This window comes from Sciurus carolinensis, chromosome 16 (assembly GCF_902686445.1).
Source record: "Sciurus carolinensis chromosome 16, mSciCar1.2, whole genome shotgun sequence".
NCBI classification, from domain to species: Eukaryota; Metazoa; Chordata; class Mammalia; order Rodentia; family Sciuridae; genus Sciurus; species Sciurus carolinensis.
The window spans coordinates 25,514,023-25,540,450 of NC_062228.1; the positions used below are offsets into that span (position 1 = coordinate 25,514,023).

At 34.0% G+C, this 26,428-nt stretch overlaps 1 protein-coding gene across 1 annotated transcript in view; it reads right to left on the reverse strand.

Annotated features, from left to right (window-relative positions):
- The window catches only part of LOC124966048 (cadherin-8-like), a 154,199-nt gene that overhangs the window by 48,514 nt on the left and 79,257 nt on the right, over positions 1 to 26,428 (reverse strand). The window contains 2 exon segments of the mRNA XM_047527154.1: positions 4,745 to 4,862; positions 18,059 to 18,180. Of these exon segments, the coding sequence (XP_047383110.1) occupies positions 4,745 to 4,862; positions 18,059 to 18,180 (240 nt within the window).

Consider the following 26,428-nt stretch of genomic DNA (forward strand, 5'->3'; position numbering starts at 1 on the left):
AGATAAGCTGACAGTAGTCAAAAGTACAAAGAAAATATGTCTGTAATTGTCAAGTCTATGCAAAATGGTTCCTATAGAATAACGGTTCCCACAACTTGATCTATTAGAATTGAAAATGATCTTAACAAGTTGGAAGCTGGGGTTAACCATTGTGTGGAGAAAGCTGAGTCTGATTTTAGCAAGGAGAAGTGGGGAAAAACATTGTTAAATTGTCTTCAATTCAAAACCAGATCCAGAAATCCCACAGCTATTTCTGTGGTTGGTGGGTATTTTCACTGTTTCTGTTCCTCCTTCTCCTTCATTTCCTCCTCTGTTTTTACCTTTTGTCTTTCTATTACAATATTCTTTGGACTGTAATGCATTACAGTATTGCACCAGCAGATTTACTGCAATGCCTTCTAGTGAAGGGCAATGTCTTTTCAAGTATCAATGAGACCCCTTTCAAAGTCACTGCACAACATTTTAAAAAAATCTGTAGAATAAAAGTTGCAAATAGATCTGGTTGAGAATAATATGCCAGAGGAGATATGACATAATATGAGAAGTGATAAATTAATAGATTCATTTAACAAGAAACTTGTCCTGTTTATTGACGAGTGGTTTTCTATATGCTAAGAGATATCTAAGTCTTGGTTTCACATCAGAGTACTCCTAAGAGGTAAGTAGGTATTGTTAAACTGATACTATAGATGAGAAAACTGAGGCTTACGGTATTTTGCTTATAGTCAGAGTGTTCTTACAAGGAATGCTTCTACAGGATGGAAACTAAAAAACATATACCATTTGAAGTGGGATAGTCAGTTGAGATGGAAATTTTTAAGACAAAGCATGCATGACAGTGAAGTGGCAGCCATGTTATAGTCATTGAGATGACAAAGAGCACGTTCATTGCAAAGTTCTAATCAGCATCTACAGTATTCAGATTAATTATCAAAATTCTCTTTTTAGAGTGAGCCTCTTATAAAAAAGGTTTCATCCAAATAGAACGCGTCCAGGGAAAATAGCAGTGTCATTTGGCACTTCCCTTGCTGTTTTTTCCTTAAGCATAAACAAGATATAAGTAAGTCTCAGTTTACTGTCAATATCTCTCCTTCCCACAGGCACTCCTTAGAGGCAGAGACTTATGTTTCCACTAATTTTTTACACACAATTCCAACATTTCAGAATGAACCATGCAGATTCCCATTTTACCAGATGTATTCTGGCAATTTCCATCAAAAAATGTACCTACAATGTGCAGGCTGGAGAAGAGGAGGTTTCTGCAGACCTCAAATTTCCTGTAAGCAAGATATTTCGGTATCTGTAAAAGGTCCATTTAACTTCCTTGACTTATTATATTGAATTGTTGGGTATTTTCTATTTACACAGTTAGAATGGAAGCCAATGTTGAAATAGAGTCAGCAAAACCCTTTGTTTATAGATTCACCCAACTAGCAGATGAAGAGACCAAGGTCCAAGCTATATAATTAGAAAATTCAAGGTGCTATGATTTTTTAGATGGGTACATGGGATAAAAATGGCTCATCATATTTTTGACCTTTACTTTTACCTTTAACCATATTGAAGGTTGCTTTTCTACTACTGTAGAAATATGAATCTGATATATGTAAAAGGAGAATCATTTGTGAAATCACTCAATTGTTTCAGATACAAGAGCCAGTTCAGTTCTGTCTCATTTTGTCTTTATCAATTAGTTGCCTGAAAATTCATTATGATCAATCTGTATGAAAGAGAAGAAATTTCAAAGAATTTTGAGTTGAAAGTCACAGCTGCAAATTACTTAGAAAATGACAAGTGCCAAAACTATCTCCCTTGAAGATCAAATTAAGTAGGTGAATAATCCATCCATTAATTATGAATTTGAATATACTGACCATCTCCAGATCTTAATATTGTTCTAGTGGACTAGAACTTATGACTCATGATGATCTCAGTGAGAGGCATTGATCATTTAAAAGTCCATCTTGACCATTTTAAAGTTCATCTTAACAATAGATAATCAATTACAACTAGTATTATACCATTTGAATGATCACTTTATATTTCCAATATAAAATATACTACAGTTGTAAAGTCTACTATTTTGACTCTTTTTAAAGTTGTTCTTATTTTTTCTCATCCTTAACAATGGATTGGCAACAGCCCCACAGAACTATCTGGCTATCTATTTACCTATACCAATAATTTAAGTTTGACAAACTCTATTACTTTGTTTCTGTGTATTAAGAAACATAATTTTTTTTCCCATTCTTATAGTAACTATGCACATAGTCAGGAAGTAGTAGTCCATGGAGCAAAGCTCATGAATTTCTAATCTAGGTAAAGGGAAATAGAGTATAAACTTTACATATCTATTCCAAAGACCTGTGGGTTTTTGATTTATTTTTTGAGGAGATGTTGAATATTTGGATCCTAAATCCAAAATCATGGTGAACATATGTCCTGCTTTCTACAAGACAGTTTTGGTTTATGATGTTTTCCGGACATAAATATAAACAGCAACCTCTTTTGCTTGAAAAAAATATACCAGTTGGAATTATAAATTAGATGATTACTCTTTGCAAAACAAATGAACACATGATCTAAAATAAATAATTATGACATATAGAGCAGAGTGTCCTTTATATCTTGCATCATTTTGCAATAACTGACATCTTTTATTTTGAAGTTTTACAAAGACAGAAGGAAAACTATTAGATAGGTTAAAATTGGAAATTCTCATTTCTAGTTTCAAAATAACATATAATCCACATAACTTTAAGTGTTATACTGTGGGATTTATTAAACTGTGTGATATGACAAAAGAAAATTTTCTATGTTTACAGTCTTTTATTTTCCATAATTTCTTTTTAAAACTTTATTAGTTCTTTTTATATACCTTTATTAGTTCTTTATGTATACTTTTTTTATACCTGAGAGTGGAGTGTATTTTGACATATTATACATGCATGGAATATAACTTCCCATTCTTGTGGGAATGATGCGGACCTACACTGGTCGTGTATTCTTATTCATATAGGATCATAAGAAGTTATGTAAGATTCATTCTACTGTTTTTCCTATTCTCATCCCCCTTCCCTTCCCTTCATTCCCCTTTGACATATATTAAATTAGAGAACACACATGAATATTCATCCACCAGGGATGGCATGTTTTCCTATTCAAAAGTTTTAAGCCATTTTAAGTGTAATTTAAAGTTACACTCCTCCTGGTGCCCAACAATATGTTCCCATTCACCCACTACTCTGGTGTAGGGCTTTCCAGAGCCACACCTAAAACAAGAATATCTTGGAATCTAGATGAACAGAAAACACCAAGGAACTCTGAATATTTGAAATGGGAAAACATCTCTTACATAAAAAATATCAGGAATTTAACACAGAAAAGTAAGTCCTGTTAATGATTAGCTCATAGTCAAAATAAGCATGGACCGTACTTAAACACAACTTTCAGCTCAGTTTGGGGACTGTGAGGGGGCTTTTGTCTCCAACAGGTTCAAATGACTTCCAAAAAAGAGAAATCTTGACAGTTTTAATAAGGAACAAAAACATGTTCTTAGATTACAGTTCCTAACTAGTTGCTAACAAATGAGCACTCCATTTTTTGAGGAGGGAAAATAGTATTTCCTCACTTTAGCATTCAAAAGGGTGGAAGCCAGCAAAGTGAGTAACATCCACATTATGACTTCTCGTTTCCTTTTCTGTGATGCATCCACATTTACCAAAGCATTCTCAAAGAACTAAGGAACATTCTGTTAAAAGTCAAGGCCATAATATATTTAATCCAAGCTCTAAAATGTTACTTTATTTCATAAAGGAATTTTTCTCAAAAATTCATTACCTCCTTTAAAAAGAATTTAACAAATAATTCAAACAGATACTGTGAACCAAATTGAGTAAAACTTGTATATAGACAATTCAGAAATTAAAAAAAACTATAAAAAGTCTGAGAGAATACTTGTATTTTGATAATTATTTTAAAACAACTAAAACTAAGATAAATACATTTTCATCAACCAAAGTTAAAAATCCTTGTTAAATGTATAAGAGATTAGAAAATGATAATGTACAGATGAAAAGACATTTTAAAAAATGATCTATGGTCTTCATGTGTAACAGACCATATTAAAGAAAGTGGTAATTCAAGTTGTGTCCTCAAAAAGTAATAAAATGTATTAAATATTCTCTGTGACTGAGAGATTTAGCAATAAAATCAGTTTATATTAGTTCAAAAAATAATACTGATAAGAAGTGTCCTTCAAGAAGGATTTTCTGATCTAATTGCTATTATTAAAGTCAGAACAGGCTTAAAACAAATACCTCTAATGTGTACTCACAAACCAGGCAAAATTAGAATAGACTTTCCCTAAAGACTTGGTAAACATTCAATTAAAACTTAACAACTGCAAATTGCAAGCCAGTTCCTCCTCTGCCAGATATCTCAGTATCTCAAAGTTCCCGGAAGCTTTCACAGGGGTTAAATTTGACTCCTCATTTTTAAAGTAAGGTGATTGAAGTATTCCCTGGGATAAAATTAATTTCCACATTAACAATTTTCTTATCTATTTTTTCGACATTGGAAAGGGGAAGTGATGTAATTGCCATGGTATTAGCCTAACAAACTGAATTTCAAAAGCTCATGGATGAAAACAATTAGTTTAATGATATTCTTCAGTTCTATTAGGAAAGTGCATCCTATCTTACAATTTATGTTCTACCCTGTTGCACAAAGCTTATATATTTACCTTCATTTTTCTTGATGGTAAAATTTGGATTGTTGACCATTTCTGGCAGGAGACTGTATAAGAAATAATGTCCATTTTTAGGATCATCTTTGTCCATGGCGCTCACTGTTTGAATGACCTGTAACATAAAATTCACATCAGCATTTCTGATCACATCCCAGGACGACTACTGCCTTTAAAACCTTAGTGATATCCCTTTTGTGGTCTGATGTTTTGGCCCAAAGACTCCTTTTCAGCTCTCTAAATTGTCATGGATGGTTGGTGCCAAGAATAAGAGAAAAATTCATCACTTTAAAACCTTAGCTTTGATAAGTTGATGAAAATTAAGAGCATTACTGTCATGTCCTTTTGGAGTCTGTGGCTTGAAATAGCAAAGTTGAGTGTATTTGAAAATTCCACTGGGCAATTACAGGTTTCTTTCCAATTTGAGTATTTACGGGCATCTAGAATGAGACTTGGAATTGTTACAGTGATTGCAGTATGGCTCTCGGGAGGATCTTAGAGGTAAAGGACTTAAATCTTGAGTCCTTGTGACTCTTCTTTCATTTTACTCATCAGGTTACAAGTGCTTGCCAAATAGTGTTCCTCCACACAAACAACAAACCTTTCTGACGAGTTGCATGTGTTCCTTCCCAACAATGAATACTGCTTTTAAAGCTAGTGGATAACACATGCAAACAATGCTTTGGAGTGTATCCTGAGATGAATAAATTATAGGGATTAGAAGAATTACCACTGTGCAGAGAACTGTTTGGATAGATACTTGGAATTGGTGCCTACGGAATGTGCTTGTTTCATTTGCAAAGCTACATTAACTTGATGCTAAGTTATTCCTTTGGATGTCAGAGATGTGTCTTGACATACAGATATGTATGATTCTGTGATACTTATTACTTTATTGTGAAACTGGACAAGAACTAATATAGTAAAACTTGTACAGTTTATATTTCTATTATCATTGGCATTTATTCTTCTATTTGTCATTAACATTTTTTGCAGAATTTTTTTGCAATCAATTGTAAATAACTACAAAATGAATTCTACAAAAACGCCAATGTTTACGGTAAACAACTGCAACATAAATTCAATCTAAATATAAAAAATGCCGATGAAGCCTAGCAGCCAAGGTGATAATAGATTCAGCATAAAAAATAGTTAACAGTGATATTCTCTCAGTTTTATGACATTTTGAGTATGTAATAATAATCATGCCCATATATTATGTCTGTTTGGACATTTATGTTCTATTGGATTTTGCAACTTAAAGTGAAAAAAATGGATCATTTCATTTCTCAAAATGATAGTTATTGCCTTGTAACTTATAACCTGAACAAAGGTGAGAACCCCAATTTCAGAACTTTCAGTAGTCATGCCATTTTGCATTATATCAAGCACATATTATATGATTGGCAATGCCCAAAGTTAAAAATAAAATAACTTCTCTTAATTCAATTTCTCCACTTTTAAATGGAAATACATTCTTTCTTTATGTTTAAATATTGTTAAGAGCCTTGTTGTCTACTTATAATGAATTATAACTAGTCATAACTGTAATTAGTTTGAGTGACAATATAACATAAAATACCACAAAATATAATTTGTGGTTAAGTCACTGAGGTAGTCATTAAGAGAAAGGACTGTGGAAATAAACTGCCTAGATAGAAGTCACAGTTTTATGCTTGACTCTTGGTATAACATTGAGGGAGTTAACACTTTCTGAAACTCCATCCCCTTTGTAGGCCTAAAACAGACAAAGTACATTTTCTCATAAGATTCTTTAAATTACTGATGTAAATTCACATAAATCTCTTGACACACTGCCCTGTTCCTACTTGATGTTTAATGAAGTGCTAGTCATCATGGTTATTGTTTTTATTAGGGTCATTAGTATTTATCGATGACATGGCACTGTGATAAGTAGAATAACAATGTTACTCAAAGACCCTCATCCAATCATTTAAGAGAAGAATGAAATTGTATTTGCTATAGCTAAACACATAGCATATTTGCCTTGACATTTAAGTGTAGAGAGAGGCCCTGGGATTCTAGTTTTGTTAAAAAATAAGCATAAATGGATGTGCAAGGGGAAAATGCTGTGAAATACAGGTAACTCTTTTAGACAGCATGAACATAAAAATATTTAACAGAAAAATATGTATTGATCACTTAAAATCAGCAATACTGGATTTTCGTGTTCCAGAGTCAAGAAAATGGCAAGAGTCTTCTTTTGACCAGAGCAGGTGTAGCATCCTCTCTCCCATTTACTCAGTCTTGTCTGCACAGCTTTCCTTTTTCCCCAGGGGTTGCAGAAGTTAACTTTTGAAGCATATGGTGCATAAGAGGAATAAGCACAAATGAAGAGAAGGTTTCTAGGAATTCTGGGAGGGACATCAGTCATCAGTCATAATGAAATTCATTCCTGTTTATACTTAGTGGAAAAAGTAATACCATTCATACATTCATAAGTAATCTGCATGAGGCTCCTATATCCTGGTGAGAGCATCTACATGAAAGCTATTTGATCAGCTAAGCCACCAAGATCCCCCCAAAGCATGCAGTGATTTAGCTTACCTGTAGCAAAGGAGTATAACTGCCTGCAAATCACACAGCTCAGAAATTTGAACTGAACTCACACTAGAATGAAATGTGTTTTTTTCCTCCATTTATGTAAACCAGGAATTTATTAAGTATGCAATTTCTTTAGCCTCATTCTGGGATTACTGAACCAGGAAGTCTCAGAATATGGCTTGACAATCTGCAGGGTCAACAGTCTTCTATGTGAATCAAATGTACATTTAAGTCCCAGAGCCACTGCTTTGAATCAAGGAAAAAGACTGGTGTTCACACCTCTGTCATCATTGTTGAGTGAGTTTGTATTGTCAAACGTATATCAAGCTCAATGCATGATGTGTTGGGAAGAAAGTGGTTAAATGATAAATCTTTAAATCATATTTCAAATATCCCTTAAACTGGCTGTGCTTAAGATTTTGGGTTAGACCATGTTTGACACTTCATTTTATTTTAATGCAGATAGCCCCTGCCTGGGCATTTTATCTAATATTAGATACCCAGTAGATCATTTGAAGGACTTTGTGCCATTAAAATGCATTAAGATACCCATATTAATAAGGCTGAAATTTTCATTGATGTAATAACATTTGAATACACTTTAAACAGTAGAAGAAAAAGAAAAACAGATTTATTCAAAGACATACACCTCCAGAGAGATATATTGCATAGGTGCACTGAGTAGATGGCAAATTAAAAGTGCACCATTTCACCCCTGAGTTACCATGACCTCAGTTGATTTTTAAAATAATTAAACAGCTATCTCATGGGAATAATGTCAAAATTTCTGGAGAGGTTATAGATTTTTAGGAATATGCATTTAACTATCCATTTAAATATTTCCCTTTTATTCATAAAGTTAGGATGCAACTGACAAATCTAATGTTTAATAATTTATTGTGAAATCTATTCAATTTCAAGGAAAGCTAAAAGCAAAATATATATCATTATCAGGAGGAAAAAAAGCATATCTGGGATGTCAGTATGAGGAAATGAATTCCAGGCCATGCTTAAATTTCGTGCTTGAATTTTTTTCTTTCTTTCTTTCTTTCTTTTTTTCTTTCTCTCTCTCTCTCTCTCTCTCTCTCTCTCTCTCTCTCTCTCTCTCTCTCTCTCTCTCTCTCTCTAATAGGGATTGAATCCAGAGGTGCTTTACCACTTAGCAACACAACCCCAGTCCATTTTGTATTTTTATTTTTGAGAGAGGATCTCATTAAGTTGCTGAGGCTGGCCTCGAACTGGCCATCCTCCTCAGCCTCCCGAGTCACTGGCATAACAGGCAAGTGACTACTTAACTTGCCTGTTAAGTAGTTAACAGGCTGTTAACTACTTGCCTGTTAACTACTTAAATATAACTACTTAATAAGTATTGACTAAGTGAGTTAATGGATGGATGAATAAATAAATGACGGCGAGTGTATTTTCACATGCATTCCTCAGGATGTCTTGAGAAGTAGGCATCAAGAGACTTATCAGCACCCTAAGGCATCAAAGACATTATATATAATTTATCATCCCAGATGTGCCTGATTACAAATTTCTTACATCCCTCCTTTCCAATATTAACTCAAAAGAGTGCTGATATTCGTACATTCTGTGCATTTATTTCTATTAAATAGGAATTGAACTTTCAATATTTTGGAAAACGTGTAAAAATGACTAATCTATCTTTGTGACTCACATTCCCTATTGATTCCAATGGGCAAAATTCACGACCAAGTGAGTTATAAGTTCTTGTTTTCTCTAATTGTGGATAAGGTGAGAGAGCACTCTTTTGTTGCAACTTCTGGAATATTTTTCAAGGCTTTGGAAATATATATCTATTATCCTAGAAGACTCAGAAATTATAGGCAACCTGGCAACTCAATTGAAACACACTGTTACCTTCTCAAGTGAAACTTAATTTTACTTTTCTGGAAAACCTGTAGGGTGGTGATTTGGAAGGTGATGTAAAGGGGTCAGTGAAAAAGGAGGGAAAGTCAAAGGTGGTGCAGAAGGGATAGCATAATTTTAAAGTTTCCATTAATTTTCCTATTTTTTCCAGTTGATTTCTGATTATCAATATAAACTTTCCTGAAATGGTAATGTCTATTTCCTAGAGCAATATTTTCCAACCTGGGAAGGAAGGGATGATCCACACATGGGCTTCGTATGACTTACATTTGCCAACATGAAAGTGAGATTGTGTAAAGATATTTACATATGCGCATTCATGAAAAAGAAGTTAGTGGTTTTTATCAATCATTTATGGGGCCCATAACCAAATAAAGTAGGATGAGAGCTAATTCCTATAAAAGGTGTTCTTGGAAATAGGAAATCAAGTTTTAACAATGGAGGTTAATTGAGAAAGAGGAAATAGAAGCATTTGAGAGGGTATATAAAAATCTACATAATGACCCAATTATTCACAATTATTCCAAAACTGGATGAAGTAGTTTGAACACAATCCCAGTTCCTACCCACTTAAAGGGCATTGACAGAATGTTTTGGTAATGTTTTGGTACTTTGCACGGTAATCCCTTCTTTACCAGGATTTTTCTTTTCCTCCCCAGCCAAGTGTCTTTCCACTTTTTTTTTTCTTTCATTTAACACCCTTTTCTTAAGTGTATTAGATGGCCATTCAGAGCATGCAGCTTGGAGGTTTGACCTCCTGAGCTACAGCAGGATCAGAAAGATAAGTTCAAGGTCTTTTTTAAGCACTAAGCAAAATTCTCTGTTCTCTAGGTGACCACATGGGAATTGCGCCTTCTTAACCCTGATGGCACTTTTGTGTCAGTTTTTTTTAATTCCCCTTTATTGATACTCAATTGAACTATACAGAACAAGTGTTCCTTAAGACTATGTCCACATAAATCGAGGAACTTGCAGTTTATTCTGCTTCCTATGTTTTTTGCTGGACCATGCATGTCACATGTGTTTTGTAGCCCAGGGAAATTACAAATATTAAAAGCAGATGGGTGCAGTGGTGCACACCTGTAATCCCAGCTGCTGTAGGAGCTGAGACATGAGGATTGCAAGTTCTTGTCCAGCCTTAGCAATTTAGGGGAGTCTTAAGAAACTTACTGAGACCCTGTCTTGAAATAAAAAATAAAAAAAGTAGCTCAGTGGTAAAACTTCCTTGGGTTTAATCTCCAGTAACAAAAGAACAAAAACAACACCAAAAATCACGACCCCATCCCTTACCCTAGCCCTATTTTATAGATCTGTCAATAGCTAACTTTCATTAGTAGAAGAATATCCACACTTCTCAGCATGAGGTAGAAATCTCAACTCCCTTTTCTGTCTTACTTCTTCCCTACCTCCCACTTTATGACTTCATGGGAATGGATTCTCATGCCTTCTTACAATATTTGTTAATTTTAATTCCTAAGTTGAAAATGGGTTCTATTGTTTATTCTCCCAGAGCAAAATTTTTCCAGTTGGGTCCACTTGACCACTAATTCCATATTTCCCCTGAGGGAAATTTGAGAGATTTTATAATCAATTGTGTTGGCAAAGGCCAAATACCATATTATCCTGCTGAAGATTTACATGTATTTATAAATGCAAGGGAAACTTGCAGTTCAACAAACCAAACAGAATACAGTGCTGTTTAATTCAGTGATTCCCAAACTTATTAGGTAAACACATGCACACACACACACACACACACACACACACACACACACCACATTCCAAAACACATTATAGATTGATACACTTCAGTCTAAGTTTTTCTCAAAAACTCACATTTTAGAAATGCTATTCTCTAACATTCCACCTGAGACCCAAACATATGAAAAACTTTTTGAACCTCTGTGTGAAGGTATTGTGTCTACATAGGTTGGTGGCAATTGCATTGTTCTCATTAATTTCCGTGTTTTTCCAATATTATGTCAGCTTCTCTAGTAGGAGATTGCATCTAGTTTATGTGCTTAGTACAAAGTCTAGTCCTAAAATGTCTTCCTATCTAGTCTTCCAATTTATACTCATCATTGTTTCTATGAACAACTGAAACAAGCATACCCAGATGTCTAACACTCTCCCACCCTAAATTCATCTTCAGTAATTCATAGTTTAAAAATAAAACAAAAATGCATCTGCCTATACTCCCTTAAGTTTTTTAAAAACCATTTTACACCATTTGATCTGTGGATCATCAATCTCAATTAGATTAGAACTGCACTAGACGGTCAGTCAGTGCTAACAGAAGTTACAAGCAAAGAATTCTAAAAAGATTTAGATAGTGTATTCCTACCTGTCAATCCAGTGGGTTTGAAAAAATACCCCACAAATTTATATGGGGAAACAAAATAAGAATTAAGTATGAGTCCTTCCTGTCCTTGGCCAATAAAACACTTGTAAACAATCAGAGGAAGAGTTATTCCAATACTATTGTCCTTTATTATATTGATCCATTTAGGAATCATTTATAGTGTGTTGCTCCAAACCAAGTCATAAAGATATAACAATAACAATAAAACCTAACAAATACAAGTACTAATACAGTATATTTTTCTTTTAGACCACAAAACTGGTTAAAATAACACAAGTCAATTATCCCTTATCCAAAATGCTTGGATAAGAAGTGTTTTAAGACTTCAGAATTTTAATACTCAAATATTGGAATATTTGCATCCATATATTGAGATAAGTTGTGAAGGAGGTTGAAGACTAAATATGAAATTTTTTTGTTTCATACACGTTTCACATACAGCCAAAATGTAATTTTATAGAATATTTTCAGTTTGCCTGTTTCAATTATGACTTGTCACCTGAAGTCAGGAATAAAATTTTCCAGTTGTAGCATCACTCTGGTACTCAAAAAGTTTTGGATTTTGAAGCATTTTGGATCTCAGATATTTGAATTAGGGATTCTCAACCTGTAATTGCTGATAATTACAAATTTCTGGTGGGCTTATAAATCTATGTATAAACCTATGTATATCTGTCTACTAATATCTACATATCTAGAGACTCCTAAGATGAGAATTTAACTCATATCTTAACATTCTAGTGAGACTCAAGTTCACAAAACTTGTAAATGATGATGGTGTGACTCACATTTAGATCATTCTAACTCCAAATTCTTCTATTATATTTTTTTCATTTATGCTTTGTCCTTCTGTCAAAACTATGCTCTAAAAGCCATTTTTCTGTTAATGATTCTCCTGACATGTTTTCCTACATATGGTTTCTTCAAATATGGTTTTATGCGTTCCATTAATTCACCATCTCTTTACTCCACCCAAAATAAAGTGAAAATAGTATTCCATGCATTTCATTGAGGCCATCAATTTCATCTGTTTTAAAATCAATCCTGTCTCCCTCTTGTGTATGTAGATAGATCATGAAAGATGCCTGCTGGCAGGAAAGTTAAAATTAAATCTATATTTACTGTTTCATGAGTATTATAAAATGCTGTAATTTCATTTTATTGTTTCACATTTATAGAAAAGACCCACAGAAACTGAAAATAAATAAAGTCACAAACTCATTCGTTGCTGGTGTTGGTCAAGAGATAATTATCTTTCCTTGTGAAACTTTATTTCTTTTCATTTAAGATCTCATGTCTTGCTTTTGAGTAAAGTATGTTATTGGTCACAGAAACTGATGTTTTCTTTTGAACAAATTCTTGCTCAGGATCAGAATCTTATTCCCATGACTTTTTCTAAGAGATGTGTTACTCAGGAAAGGGGGTTTCAAAGTTCTGCCTCCTTGGGAAAAGTGTTATGAGAACCTAAGAAAGTGCAAGAACTTTGATACCTTCAAGAGCTGACTGGAATATATCTCTGCCATTTCTTATGACCTTAGGTAAAATAGGGGCTCTTTTTCACAGCCTCAGCTTTCATATCTGTGAAATGTGGTTGCCGACACCAAACTCCCAGGTGCCGGATGTGGATTATGTGTTATATATTTTGTTTATGTAGGCAAACAGCTTTCTTAATTACTTCTTATTCTCCGTTGCTATCACCTCAGACCAAACACCTTTATCTTTCACAATTTCAGCCTCCTAAAAGTTCTTCCTTTACAATGTATTTGTGCATGTGTGTGTGCGTGTGTGTGTGTGTACAGATTTGATTTGGATATGAAATTCATTCTGTTCAATTTCATTTTCGCTTACTGCGATCTAGCCAGAGATTGTCTTCAGTTCTTCAAACAAACCGAGGTTTTCTTGCTTCAGGGTCTTTACATGTGGTGATACTTCTGGCTAAAACGGTCCTTTTATACCTGGTCCTTTCCCATTTTTCCAATTTCAGTTTAAATGACGCCAACTTAAAAAGTAACTTTCTCTGACAACACTACTAGGTCCCTGCATCTTCTTTGTTCTCCTCTGCCTACTTGCTTTAATATTTATTCCAACCCAGTTTTCGAATTTTTAAATTATATTATTTATTCATTCCATTCTTTTTATAATCTATCTTCCTCATTAAGCTTCATAAGAATACTTTTTTACCCTTTCATATTTTCCCCAGATCTTCTTACAATGATTAGCATCTTCTAGATGCATAATATGGTTCAATAAATAAGTGGACAATTTTTTTATCCAAAGAGGTTAGCATGTGTGCCATGAGTGAGAAAAACAAATGTTTCCATGGTAACAGCTAAGAAATTAATTCTTAAAATATTTGTCATGACTGATTGAAATAAATTAGAAACATAATTTTAAATTTCATGAATATCTTTTATGTGTCAAGTATGTGTCCAGATATATATCACGTGGGTGGAAAAATATATATACATAGACATATATTGTACTGTTATATTTCCATAATAAACACACTTTATATTTGCTACAGTGCTGATCAGAGATAAAAGATAAAATTCAAGGTTAACCGAAGGACTTTTCATTGGTTTGGTTTCTTTTTTATGAAGCCCAGATATAATTACTTGACACTAAATAACAGCTTAGTGAGGATGGTGATGAAACCCAAATTATACTTCATTAGATTTATTTATAGTAAAAGGGGAAACTCTTTCTTGGAAGAAAAAAGAACTCAGGCTGTCTGTCACCTAACTTTCATACAATGAATATTCTCTGAGATTAAACAAGAGCCCCTGACTCAGGACTTCATGTTTGGTTCTGAAAGTGTTTGGTTCTGAAAGTCAAGCATCCTGATGAAAGATACCCGTTTCTCCACATTTGTTATCCATTCCTCTGATACAACCTGATTGACATTCTCTTCAGATCAGTATTTAATGGAAGTGTTTTGTCCCTGGTGGAACGTGTCCTACAATGAAAGGTCATTTCACTGAAATAACTCCATTTCCCTATAACCAGGGAGAAACTTCTATGATGAAGAAAGGCTTTTTTTTTTTTTTTCTTTCATGTCACATGATACTGAACTCCCAGTACCTATCCAAGCCCTGGCACATACTTGGTATTCAATGAATACCTACTTTCAAAGACCTATCACACCATCTTTCTAAATTTGGAATCTGCAATAAACACCCCAGTTTTTGCCATGGACATAGAGAGGTTGAGCATGTCTTTTTTATCCATTCTATTAAACTAGAACCAAGTAATTTGTAGGTGATCATACCAGGCCAATCATTGAATTAGAGTCTACAGATATATACCATCTCCTATCTTTTGACTTTAAGCAAACTCTCTAAAATTACTAGATATAGATATTTGTTTCAAATAGAAGTATCTAGCAATTCAGAAAATATTATGGTAACATTTAGTGATCTAATAGGAGGGCTATTTAAAAATATTTCAATTAAAAGGGATTCCGACTGGATTTTGTTGGTGGACTGAGAACTTTCCCTCTGACAGCGATTATTACTCTCTTGAGGGAGCAAATTCATGGGATGTCAGCCTTTACTTCAGAATCATGAGAAGGTTGTAGGGTGGATATGATTTCCATGTCTACTTTCAAAGTAAACCTATACTTCTTTTAGCATAGTCATGAACAGGAGATAAATGACCACATAGGACCAACAGGGTCTTTCTATTTTCCTTCTTTTAAATTTTGATAGTGTTTAGATGAGTCCAATTTTGTGGAGAAGGAAAAATTGCAATAGGTTCTGTGTTTTCTGTTACTACTTTTAATTTTCTGAGATGTCTTCATAGGTCTTACAGTCCAGACCATACATATAGACTGGGATTTTTTAAAAAATAACTAGTCCTCAATTAGTGCTAAAGATATCCAGCTGTACTTTTCCCCAGGAAGCTAATTTCTTTTGGGTTTAGCCTTAAATCCATACCTTCCAGATAAACAAGAAATTTGAATGTCACCCTGACTCTCCTTCTGAGGCTATTTTAAAGCAGACATTAATTGTTGAAAATTATTGAAATTACCATGTGTTTAGGTCTAAGTCAGTTTTTGACATTATTTCTCATGACTATGATGTTTTAAACAGAAATATTCTAAATTCAAAGTAAGTCAGCCATTTGTATAGTGTTATTATGAGAAGATTAAAAGTGTGTCTATGTCTAACTTTTACAAATGAAAACTACTTTGTGTAGATAACAAATAGGAATTTTGAAAATTATTAAATATAAAAATTGTATACTTGAGCATCAGAAGTGACCTAATAATGATTTAAGGAATCAAAAATGAGTTCCGTCTGACACAAAGAGTTAAAATAATTGAATAAAATTGTCTGAATCATTGTATATGCCTTAGTTAGTTAGCCATAGGTCCGTGGATGATGATAAACAGTCCAAGATCTGATTCTTTCATGTAACAACCTCCCTTTACTAAATATGCTTAAATAAATTCATTAGGGGATAACATGGTGCAGTGGACACACATACAACACAAGCATTTCTTTACAAAATGAGTCATTCATTTCAATTTTTGAAAGTCATAAAACAAAGAAGCAATTTTTTTTATTTTGATCTTGCATAGAAATGGTGAGGAAACAATGTACTTTTTTTTTTTTTTCTCTGAAGATAAGAACTGCTGAGAAATCATTAAAACCTTGGAAACATTCAAAATCCACAGGGCAAACCTCCAGATTCCTAGAGATTCAAAAAAGCATGCTTGTCAATATCACAAGTGAAGCCAATGTTGAGTTTTTGAAATGTCAATGTCATTGACTCTCTGAACTTGTGTGATGAGTTCTGCATGAGCAATGAAGTTTTATTTAAATTCTAAAGTACTGTAAAGATTTTGTGTAATCACAAAGATCTAGCTAATATCTGTGATTGGCTACATTATTCCAGCAATTTTCTGGTCCACACAACAACCATACCCTTGATACACTTGAAACTAACCTGCAGTATTTTAATCAAAGTCTCTCTGCCAATTCCTCCACCAACATAGCTAAAAGAGATTTACTGATGTGTACACACACACACACACACACACCCCATACATACCTCACTCCATCCTCAAAGAAACGCAAATGAAGATGTTCAAAAATATGATTGATAAAGGGCAAGTCCACATGATAAAGTTAAAAAAATGTATGCTAACGTTAGAATATTATGATAATAAAAGTGTATGATTGCTAAACTGAATATTTTGACAAGGACACGATGTCTATTTGTTTAAAAATTAATCAGTTTTATTATTAGGATTTTAGCTTTATTGTGTGAGGGGGGTGGCATATTTTGGTAGATGGACCACAATGCTAGTCCTTCAGATACATGAGAGAAGTTTAGGGGGAAATGCCCGCTGTTCTAAGGGCAGGTAACACACTCATTTTGCAATTTTTTTTTTCTTAAAAAAGCATACAGCTACATTACTATTCCTTTCTTTAGGAAAAAAATTAAAAATCTGACTTTTGTCAGGTAAGCTGCTTGGCAAATAGTAAGTTTAATTCCTAACACCCACATGAGGCACAAGAATAGTTGGATTAACAACTCCGGTGTCATGCTGTCAGCTGCTGTTTATTTAAATTAAAATGTCACCATCCAGAAATAAATTAGGAAGTTGAAAAATGATAAATTTCTTAAACATACAGTACTTTGGCACCTTGTTAAAATAAATCTATTACATAGAACTTTACACAGGCTATTTCCATTTTGACATTCAGAGTATAGCAGGCTTTTGTTTTTATTCATCTTTCTTGTTTAAACTCTTCCTCCTTCCCTCCCTCCCTTTCCCTCTTTTTTCTCCTCCCTCCCTCGCCCTCCCCCCTGCCTTTCTTTATTCTTTCCTTCCTGTCTTTCCAATATTTCATCTATTTTTCTTTCTGCTTTTTTGTTTTTTTCTTTTTTCTTTCTTTCTTTTTTTTCGGATTTGTCCCTATCTATTCTACAGAGGCAGGTTAAAAAAAAAAAAAAAGTTCCCTCAATACACAATTCTTAAGTGCTTTGCATGCATGTCTAAAAACTGTTGCTCATCTTATGTTGACCTAAGTATATCTACATTTGTACAGATTTCAGTGTTCACTTCCTACAGCTTCCACTGTTCTCCTCGGGCCCCACGATTATGTGCTATTCATGTTTGATAAAACAAACGCTGCCTCCCCGTGAGCTTTTCACTTGCTTCCTGTCATTTGAAGGTTAAGATGAAAACTTCATCACTCCAAGAAAAAACCCATCTCCCAGTATATTTTAAGACAGTGATTTGGCTCTAGGTTCATGGCACAGCAGGTTGTTCCACTTTTAGGAGCCAATTTGGTCTAAGTAGGAAGAGCATTAATGTCTCAGGAAGAAAAATATCCCCTCTCTGTTCCCATTTGAATGTGTTTCTTGCCTGTGACTTCGCAGATCATCAATGATGCAAATGCACACTATAATGCAGGTTAATTAAATATGAGACAGTTGTATACAAACATATTCAGCATTAACAACATGGAGATATTTACTTGGCCGGGTTTTCCATTTTCACATAAAAATGCCTCATATTCGGATGCGAATTCAGGGGCGTTGTCATTGACATCCAGCACTTTAATAGCAACAGGTACTCGTGATATCTGACTGTGGTTCCCTATGGGAAGGAAAAGATAACATCAGCATGGATGGTATTTCATTTGAACGTGCAACTCAACTTTCCCTGTCTGTGTCTATTTCCACGTTCCTTAATTAGGCTGTTCGCAACATGGTGATTATGGAGTCTAACCACTCAATAAGGAAACATAGCAAGTGCTTGACTACTTAGAAAATAATAAAAAAAAAACATGAATTTTTATTTCAAATACCATTTGATGGAGCATCACTTGAAACAGACCATATCTGAATGAACTTAAAAGAGGTTTCCTTGATAAAGCAAGATTTATTTTGTTGATAAAGCCCATTATTTAATAGAAAAATATTGTATGTAACAAAGAGTTATCTTTGTCTTGGGCAGAACAGAACTCATTTTGAGCTAGTATTTCTTTGTTTGGCTGTGCATACATTAGAGATGAACCCTGAAAACTCAGCATAAAACCAGAACCAAATCACTTGTTGAGAAGGGGTCCTTAAAATTATAAAGGAATAAAATTAAAGATGGGGAAGTGCATATTTTGTTAAATTTTTATTTCATTAAAAAGACATTGGGATATTTTAGGGTAAGATCAGCCCAAGTAATTTTAATATTGTCATTTTTGTAAATAATGTGATCAATATAAAGAAATAATAATCTTCTTATCTAAGGTCAACACTCATAGCAGAGTACTCAATATGTATTCCTTAATCCTTAAGTCTTTAGATTTAAAAAATTATGTGTACATAAACATGCACACATACACATGCATACACACATAAATATACACACACTCAGATCTGGTCCATTAATATATTGCTGACTTGGGCCAAGTTATGATTTTTCACTTATAATAAATGCAACGTAGTTCAACTCTGACTGTACCATGTAATAATCTTTTGATCTGTTGTAAATTATACAGAATGCATTGGAGATAGCCAATTATTTATTTGTGTTTCTGTGGCACTGAATATTTATAAGCAAGTCAAGAGGGAAAAATGTTTGGCTTTTGAATATTAACCAACAGACTTGAATTTGATGCATCAAAATTCTTTTGACAATTGGTTAAGTTCAGATCACTAAAACCTTTAGATAATTTTTTTTTTGTTAAATATAAAAGTAGGTTCTAAAGCACACACCAAATCATCATATCCATGCCACAATTTTACAGCTGGTTAACCCCACTAGCTATAACTAAAGATTTGATTCAGTTAATTCCCATGGATGCTAAGGTTCTAATTTGCTCTGAATACTATAGTTCATGGAATCCTATCACTTTAGTAATGGCTCATATCCTCAGTTCCTGAAAAATCAAGGTGATGGTATCAAATGTCTCAAGTGCTACACCCCATTTCTTTTGATATTTTACATCTGATGAATTGACTCATTTTTCACTCAGGAAGCATGCACCTCCCTAATTTTAATATAATGAAAAGTCTGACAAAAATGTGATGTATGCCTCTCTAAAACAAGGAACTAACCTTTTATGCTTTATTTACTCAAAAAACTCTGCCAAGTTTACATTTTAAATACAGCATGACTTTGTATTTAAGGATGTACATCTCCTTTCTACCTTGGCCACGAGCTTAATAGCAGCTCCTGGGAAGAAAACAAGTAGTATTTGCAAAAAAACAAATAAAAAAGTTTGGCATTCTATCTTTGCTTCCTACTACCTCCAAGATCCTGTGAAAATTACATCACCTCATTTTATTCTTAAGGAAACTGAAGGCAAAGCACTTAACACTTTATTTGCAGATTGCAAATACTGTATAAGAAGAAAATAAAAGTGCTCACATAGTACTGGGCACATTCAAGGCATTCTCGACCTCTTCTGTTGTGCTTGTCAGCATCAAGAGCTCCATGGTGTATGGGAGGCAAAGTAATTCACACAAGCATATCTCATTCAATCCTCACAAAACAGACATGAAGTAAATAACTGAGTCCCCGTAGTTTAGATGCAGAAAATGACACTTCCCAATATCATATACTTTCATCAAAATTGCTGTTAAAACCTAACTGTGAAATGTAATTTTGGTCTTCTAAACATGAACCAGTATCATAGGACAACAGGGATGACTGTCTTACGAAATACATACATATATGTGCAAACATTCAGGTAACTATTCACTATCGTGGCCTCAAATATTTTTAGCTTTGTTAGAAAGCTATACATTGACCAGTATGTGAAGTTGGAATACCACAGAGTGTATCTGATGGAGTGAACCACCACTAATATTCTCAGCATTACATTCATAATTTGCAACCTCCCTGAAAAGCTGCAGTTAAACTTCCATAATTCTGCTTATACAACTATTTCAGCCCCTCAAAATTCTTTAACTGATTATTGTCCTTTCGTAATTCTTTGTATTCAATCCCAAGAACTGTTGGCTGTTCATTTATTTCTACAGTGTGGAATCTTCTAATTTCATATCTTAGACCAATTCTTGTATATATAAATAGTTATAGGAACTTTCTATTAAATAATTTTGTGTTTTAGCTAACCAATACACTAATAATTAGGCAACCATCAAGATAGATCAAATGAATTGCATGCAAAGAACAGAAAGTGAAGCATCGGTATATACACTTTGAAAATGTAAAGTTCAAGGAAACACCAGCCTGATCTTAAACATTATTTTATTTCTTCTGAAGTGAAGAAAATGTTAATCTTATTGAGTCAGAGTTAACTATGATGGTTGATAGGTCTAAGGGTATTAAGATGGCGCACTTTTTCTTCCCTCACACACAAACACACACACATAAAATTTTGGTAAAATGACAATTATATTAGGGCCCACGTTCTTATTCTCCCTTCTCTTTTCTATCTTTCACAGTTACAATAAATTTTAGAATCTCAGACATAGATGACCAGTAAGTTGTGCATTTCAAATATAAAAGATAGAAAAAAATCCATGAGCTGATTTTGGGATAATTTTAAACATTAAAAATATATATTTGGGATATGATAATTTTAAACATTAAAAGTATATATTTGGGATATGATGAAATTATCTATTCCAGGAGCTCAGAGTAAAATATCACCATATTTTTCTTTATAGGTAGAAGCAAGATAGGTTTGGAGATCTATCATCTAATATTTTGGATGATCATGAATGACAGAGAATGTTTTGTCAATGAATCATATTTCATTCTTTTTTATTTATTTATTTTTATTTATCTTTTAATTTTTTACAGACTGCATTTTGATGCATTGCACACAAATGGGGTATATCATTTCATTTCTATGGTTGTACACGATGTAGATTCATACCATTTGTGTAATCATACATGTGCATAGGGTAATGATGTCTGTCTTTTATACCCGCCTCCCTCTCATTTCTTTCTACATAATCTACATATGTGTATATTCTGCCTTTTTACTTTGCTCCCCACCTTCTCTTATTAAAGCTGTTTGCATCCTCTGAGCCCTGGAAAAGATAAAGATTTGAGATAGAAAAGTTCTCCTCTATCTTCCTCAGGGTCTGCTTTGAATAAGACTGTTTTCCTCCACTACCCTGTCTCTAGATCTTTGGTGGATCTAAGAGTAATAGAACTGTGATTCACAGCAACAATTGCTACCCCTGAAGATTTAGTTTATGTTGTTGCATCTCTTCCCAAAAGACTCTTAAACATACAATTCACTTTCATTTGCTTGTATTTGTTTGAATTAATTTTGTTTTCTTTTTTGTTTTGCTTTTGTTCATTTAGACTTAGGACATGACTATGAGAAACTCCACACACCCAGTCCCTAGAAGAACTGCTGGAAAGCATTTAAAGAAATGTAAAGTCTCATATAAAACGGCTTAAGGGAAGAGCAAATAAAACAAACTTTATGTTTAAAAAATATACTAAAACTCAGTAAAGGAGTCTCTGGAACTCTATGTTGGCTCCTTCCACACTCATGGTTGACCAAGATGGAAAATTCAAATGCAGAGCAGTTCAATCAAGCACAAAGTGCACCTTCTCCCCCAGACATTAGTTGCAGGGCTATCTACCCACAGGGATAGGACATTATCATTTATAAATTCTGGGCAATTGTAGTGGAGATGTGGGAACTTGCCTTGGCTGCCAACAAGTGCCCACTCATGGGTTAGAAACCCTGTCTTGGACAAGTTGTCATGAAGAATAACTGGGTCCCGATCACCCTTGTTATGGCTTATGAGAGGAAGCCTTTTATGCTGATAGAGGTGAGACAAGAAAAACCAGGCTACCACTTTTCTTCCCCCAAAAAGTGAGCACCTAAAGCAGGGTGCTATGGTTTGTATATGGTTCCAGTGACTCCCAAGATTTCATGGGTGGAAATTTAATCCCCATTGTGAGATGCTAAGAGGATGGAAAATTAATCTATTATGTTGATAACTTGGGTCCTCAGAAGGTTAATTAAGATAGATAATGATATTGAGAAGGAGTTTTCATGTCTGAATCCTGTTGGCTTTAAAAGAGAGAGAGAGATCAGACAGATAAGCATGCACATAAACACTCGTATGTTTCCTTACGAGGCTCTGGGCTGGCTCAAAACTCTGTCAACAAGACCATCATCAGATGAGGACCCTCAAATTTGCTCCTCCAAAACCATGAGCCAAAATAGAGGTCTTTTCTCTATAAAGTTGGCCTGCTTTAGTTATTTCATTATAGTCACAACAAATTGACTACTACATAAGATATTGCTTGGAAAGATGTTCTAGAGTCACAGAATGGAGATTTTTCCTGAGAGTGGAAAAGAGAGGAAAGTTCTAAAGCCAAGAGCTCTAAATCTCTTGGGAAGGCACTAACTTCATGTAGAAATGAATGTAAAGTTCAAACCTAAGGATGAGCACAAAACAGTGAATTTGGCTATGCAAAGCAAAAGGGGAAATATTGGTAAATTTGGTAAATTAATTGGAGGTACAGATTATAGGCTGCCGAGTTACTGAAGAGAATCAGGGGAAAAATTGAGCATAGGATCTAGGAATAATAAAAAAAATCTTAAATAGTTCCTAGGGAACCGCTCCTTCAAAAGCACCTAGATATGAATGGATCATTTTGCTGAGAAAATTATTCCTCAGGGCATTGTTGAAAACAATAGTACGATCAGCTGGTAATAAGTGAAGGTTAATAGCAAGATGTGTTCTGGGATAGAGAAAGTAAGAGCAACCATGCCAATGCCACTGTTTTTCCGGTTATTTGAGGAACCACTCAGAACTGCATCTCCAGAAAGACAGGGGGCTCACAGTGCTGCAGGAAACATATTTCATTAAAGTAAGCTTAGAAAGTCACTAAAAAAATAAGCAACCAATGATAATACCACACCCAGGAGAGGGGGGACAATAACTAGAGTCGCCAAGCTTTATTCTCTAGAATGTCCGTTTGACTTACCACATATCATCATTTCCTAAGCCCAATATGCTCTCGAACCTACATTCTCCAGAATGTCTAGCTTGTTGCTTCCAAGCATGCAAGCAAACACATAATCAAATAGGAAAGTTTAATTCATATGAAAAAATTAAAAGAAGGGAAAACAAATCACATGTGAGATGGAGCATATGTCCAATCTGACTGAGCATTCCAAGAGAACATTATACATATGTTCAAAGAATTTAAGTAAGTCATGGTTAAAGACATAGAAGAAGGTGTGGTGATAATTCACATCAAGCAGAAAATATCATAATAAAGATGAAATTTTTAAAAAAGCAAATAAAAATTCTGTAGTTGAAATGTACCATTACTGAAATGAAAAATTTCTTAGAGGGACTTAAAAGTATATTTGAATTGGCACAATAGAGAATTAATCAGTAAACCCGGATATAGATGAATAGAGATTATGCAATCCCAAGAAAGAGGGGAAAGACAGAATGAAGAAAAATAAAAATCTCCTCAGAGAAATGTGGAACAATATTAAGTGGCCTTATAAGTGCATAATAGGAACAATAGGAGAGAGAATGGAAAGGAAAACATATTCCAACAAATAATGGCTGAAAACTCCCCAAATTTATGGAACAACTCCATTCTACATATCCTGAAATTCTTCCAACAAATTCCAAGTAGAATAAACACAAAGAGATTTGCAGGTGCATCATGTTAAAATGCTAAAAGACACGGAGAACATTTTGAAAGCTGCAAGAATCTAGGTAAAATAAAACAAATGAGTGAAAACTCATCATAAGAAAACCCCAGTAAAACCAGCAGTTGGTTTCTCATCGGAAGTGATGAAGGTTAGAAGACACAGAGATAATACTTTGGAAATAGTCAAAGAAAATTTCTGGCTACATCCATTAAAACTACCTTTCAAAAATGAAGGAAAGATAGAATAATTCCCAAGTGACCAAAAATTTAGAAAATCTATTACAAGTGTACACCCCATAAGAAATGGTAAAAAAAAAACTTTTTATTATTCTTCAGTTGAAAATGGGCCTCAAAAAGCAATTCAAATCCAGATGAAACAAAATTAAAAAGAAACATTAAGGATAATTATGCAATTATAAAATATTGTATACATGTACATTTCTTTCCTCAATTGTTTTTAAAAGCAATTATGTTAAACTACATACATGCATGAATGCACACACACACACACACACACACACACACATACACACACACAGTTGACTCTCCATATATGAGTGTTCTATATCTACAGATTTAACCAACCTTGGATTGAAATGTATTTGGAAAAAAGAAATTAACTTCTGTACTGAACATGGTAGACTACCTTTTTCTTCTTTTTATTCCCTAACAACATAGTATAACAAAGATTTACACAGTATTTATATTGTACTGCATATTATAAATAGTCTAGAGATGGTTTAAAGTATATCAGAGGATGTGCATATGTTATAAATAACATTACAACATTTTATATAAGGGACTTGAGCATATGTGGATTTTGCTATCCAAGGGGAGTTCTGGGACCAATACCCCATGGATACTGAGGGATGACTATAAATAATATTGTGGGCTTACAATATAGAGACATATTTGCCAATAACAGTGAAAATGTGGTGGGTAGATACAAAGTCTATTGGACTTAGGAAATGATGACAGGTGGTAATTCAAAATCACAGGAGAAACCAGAAATAATAAGTAAACAGGAGAGAAAGCAATATATATAGTGTTTTCCTACTTCTTCCATATTCTATAAAAGAAATATAGTTCTATATCAAAATAATTATAACAATTTAATTTGGATTTGTAACACACATGAACATTGGAATCTCAAAAAAGGGAGGAAAGGCAGTAGAGCTGTATAGGAGGAGCATATTTTATAAAATACTTGAGTTCAGATAGCATAGACAGGAAGCCAATTCTGATAAATTTCAGATAAGCCCTAAAATGAATACTAAGGATATAGTTCAAAATAAGTTAGAGCTAGAAATGAAGTAGATGGACTTGGAATTGTTCCTTTTATACAGAACATTACAACCTTAATGATACTGACTTGTTAACTTTTTGTCAGGGGGGAGTAAATTTTACTTTTTACTTTTTGTATTTCAAGGATGCTAGGCTGAGCTTGAGTATAACTCCAGGGACAGGGTCAGAGTTTTGTTTTCTGTTTTGACCTCCTACTCTCCCTGTAGGGCCATTTTGCAGACTTTGGATTGTCACTAGTTCTGTTCATACTGGACCATGACTGTGCCTACTTGTGAGTGGCAGGTCCTTCTGATTCTCTAGGATCACCCTTTCTTTAAGGCCCATTGAAAACCTACCTTCTTGGAGATCAATAGAGCAGAGGAAATGGATTAAGCAAGAGGAAGGAGGAGAAAGCATGCAGAAATACTAAGGAATGAAATCTGCCCAATTATCCTATGTCCACGTATGAATATGCCACAACGAACCCTACCTATATATATAATTATAATGTACTAATTAAAATAATAATAATAATCAAGATGATAATAATAAGTAAAAGGAGACCAACAGAATAGAGCAGGCAGGTCATGAGGAAAGAGGAGGGGAGGGAAAAGGAAGGTACTGGGGAATGAGATTGATAAAATATGTGCATGTATGAATGCATCATAATTATTCCTATTACTATGTATAATTACAGTAAAATAAAAAAAACTTACCTCTCTAGAAAACTTTTATTTTAAAGTTAGTATGAGCACTAATCATTGTTTCCCTCTCTCCCTCCCTCCATTCTAGTGAACTTCATGAGTGTTGGTAAGTTATATAGTACACATTTGCTATTCAATTAGGTTAATACCCAAATAGTCTAGGAAGATATCATCTTCAGATCCTTAACTTAATTACCCCATGGGAAGACTTTTTTCCCAATATGATAGTAGCAGCTTTTGGG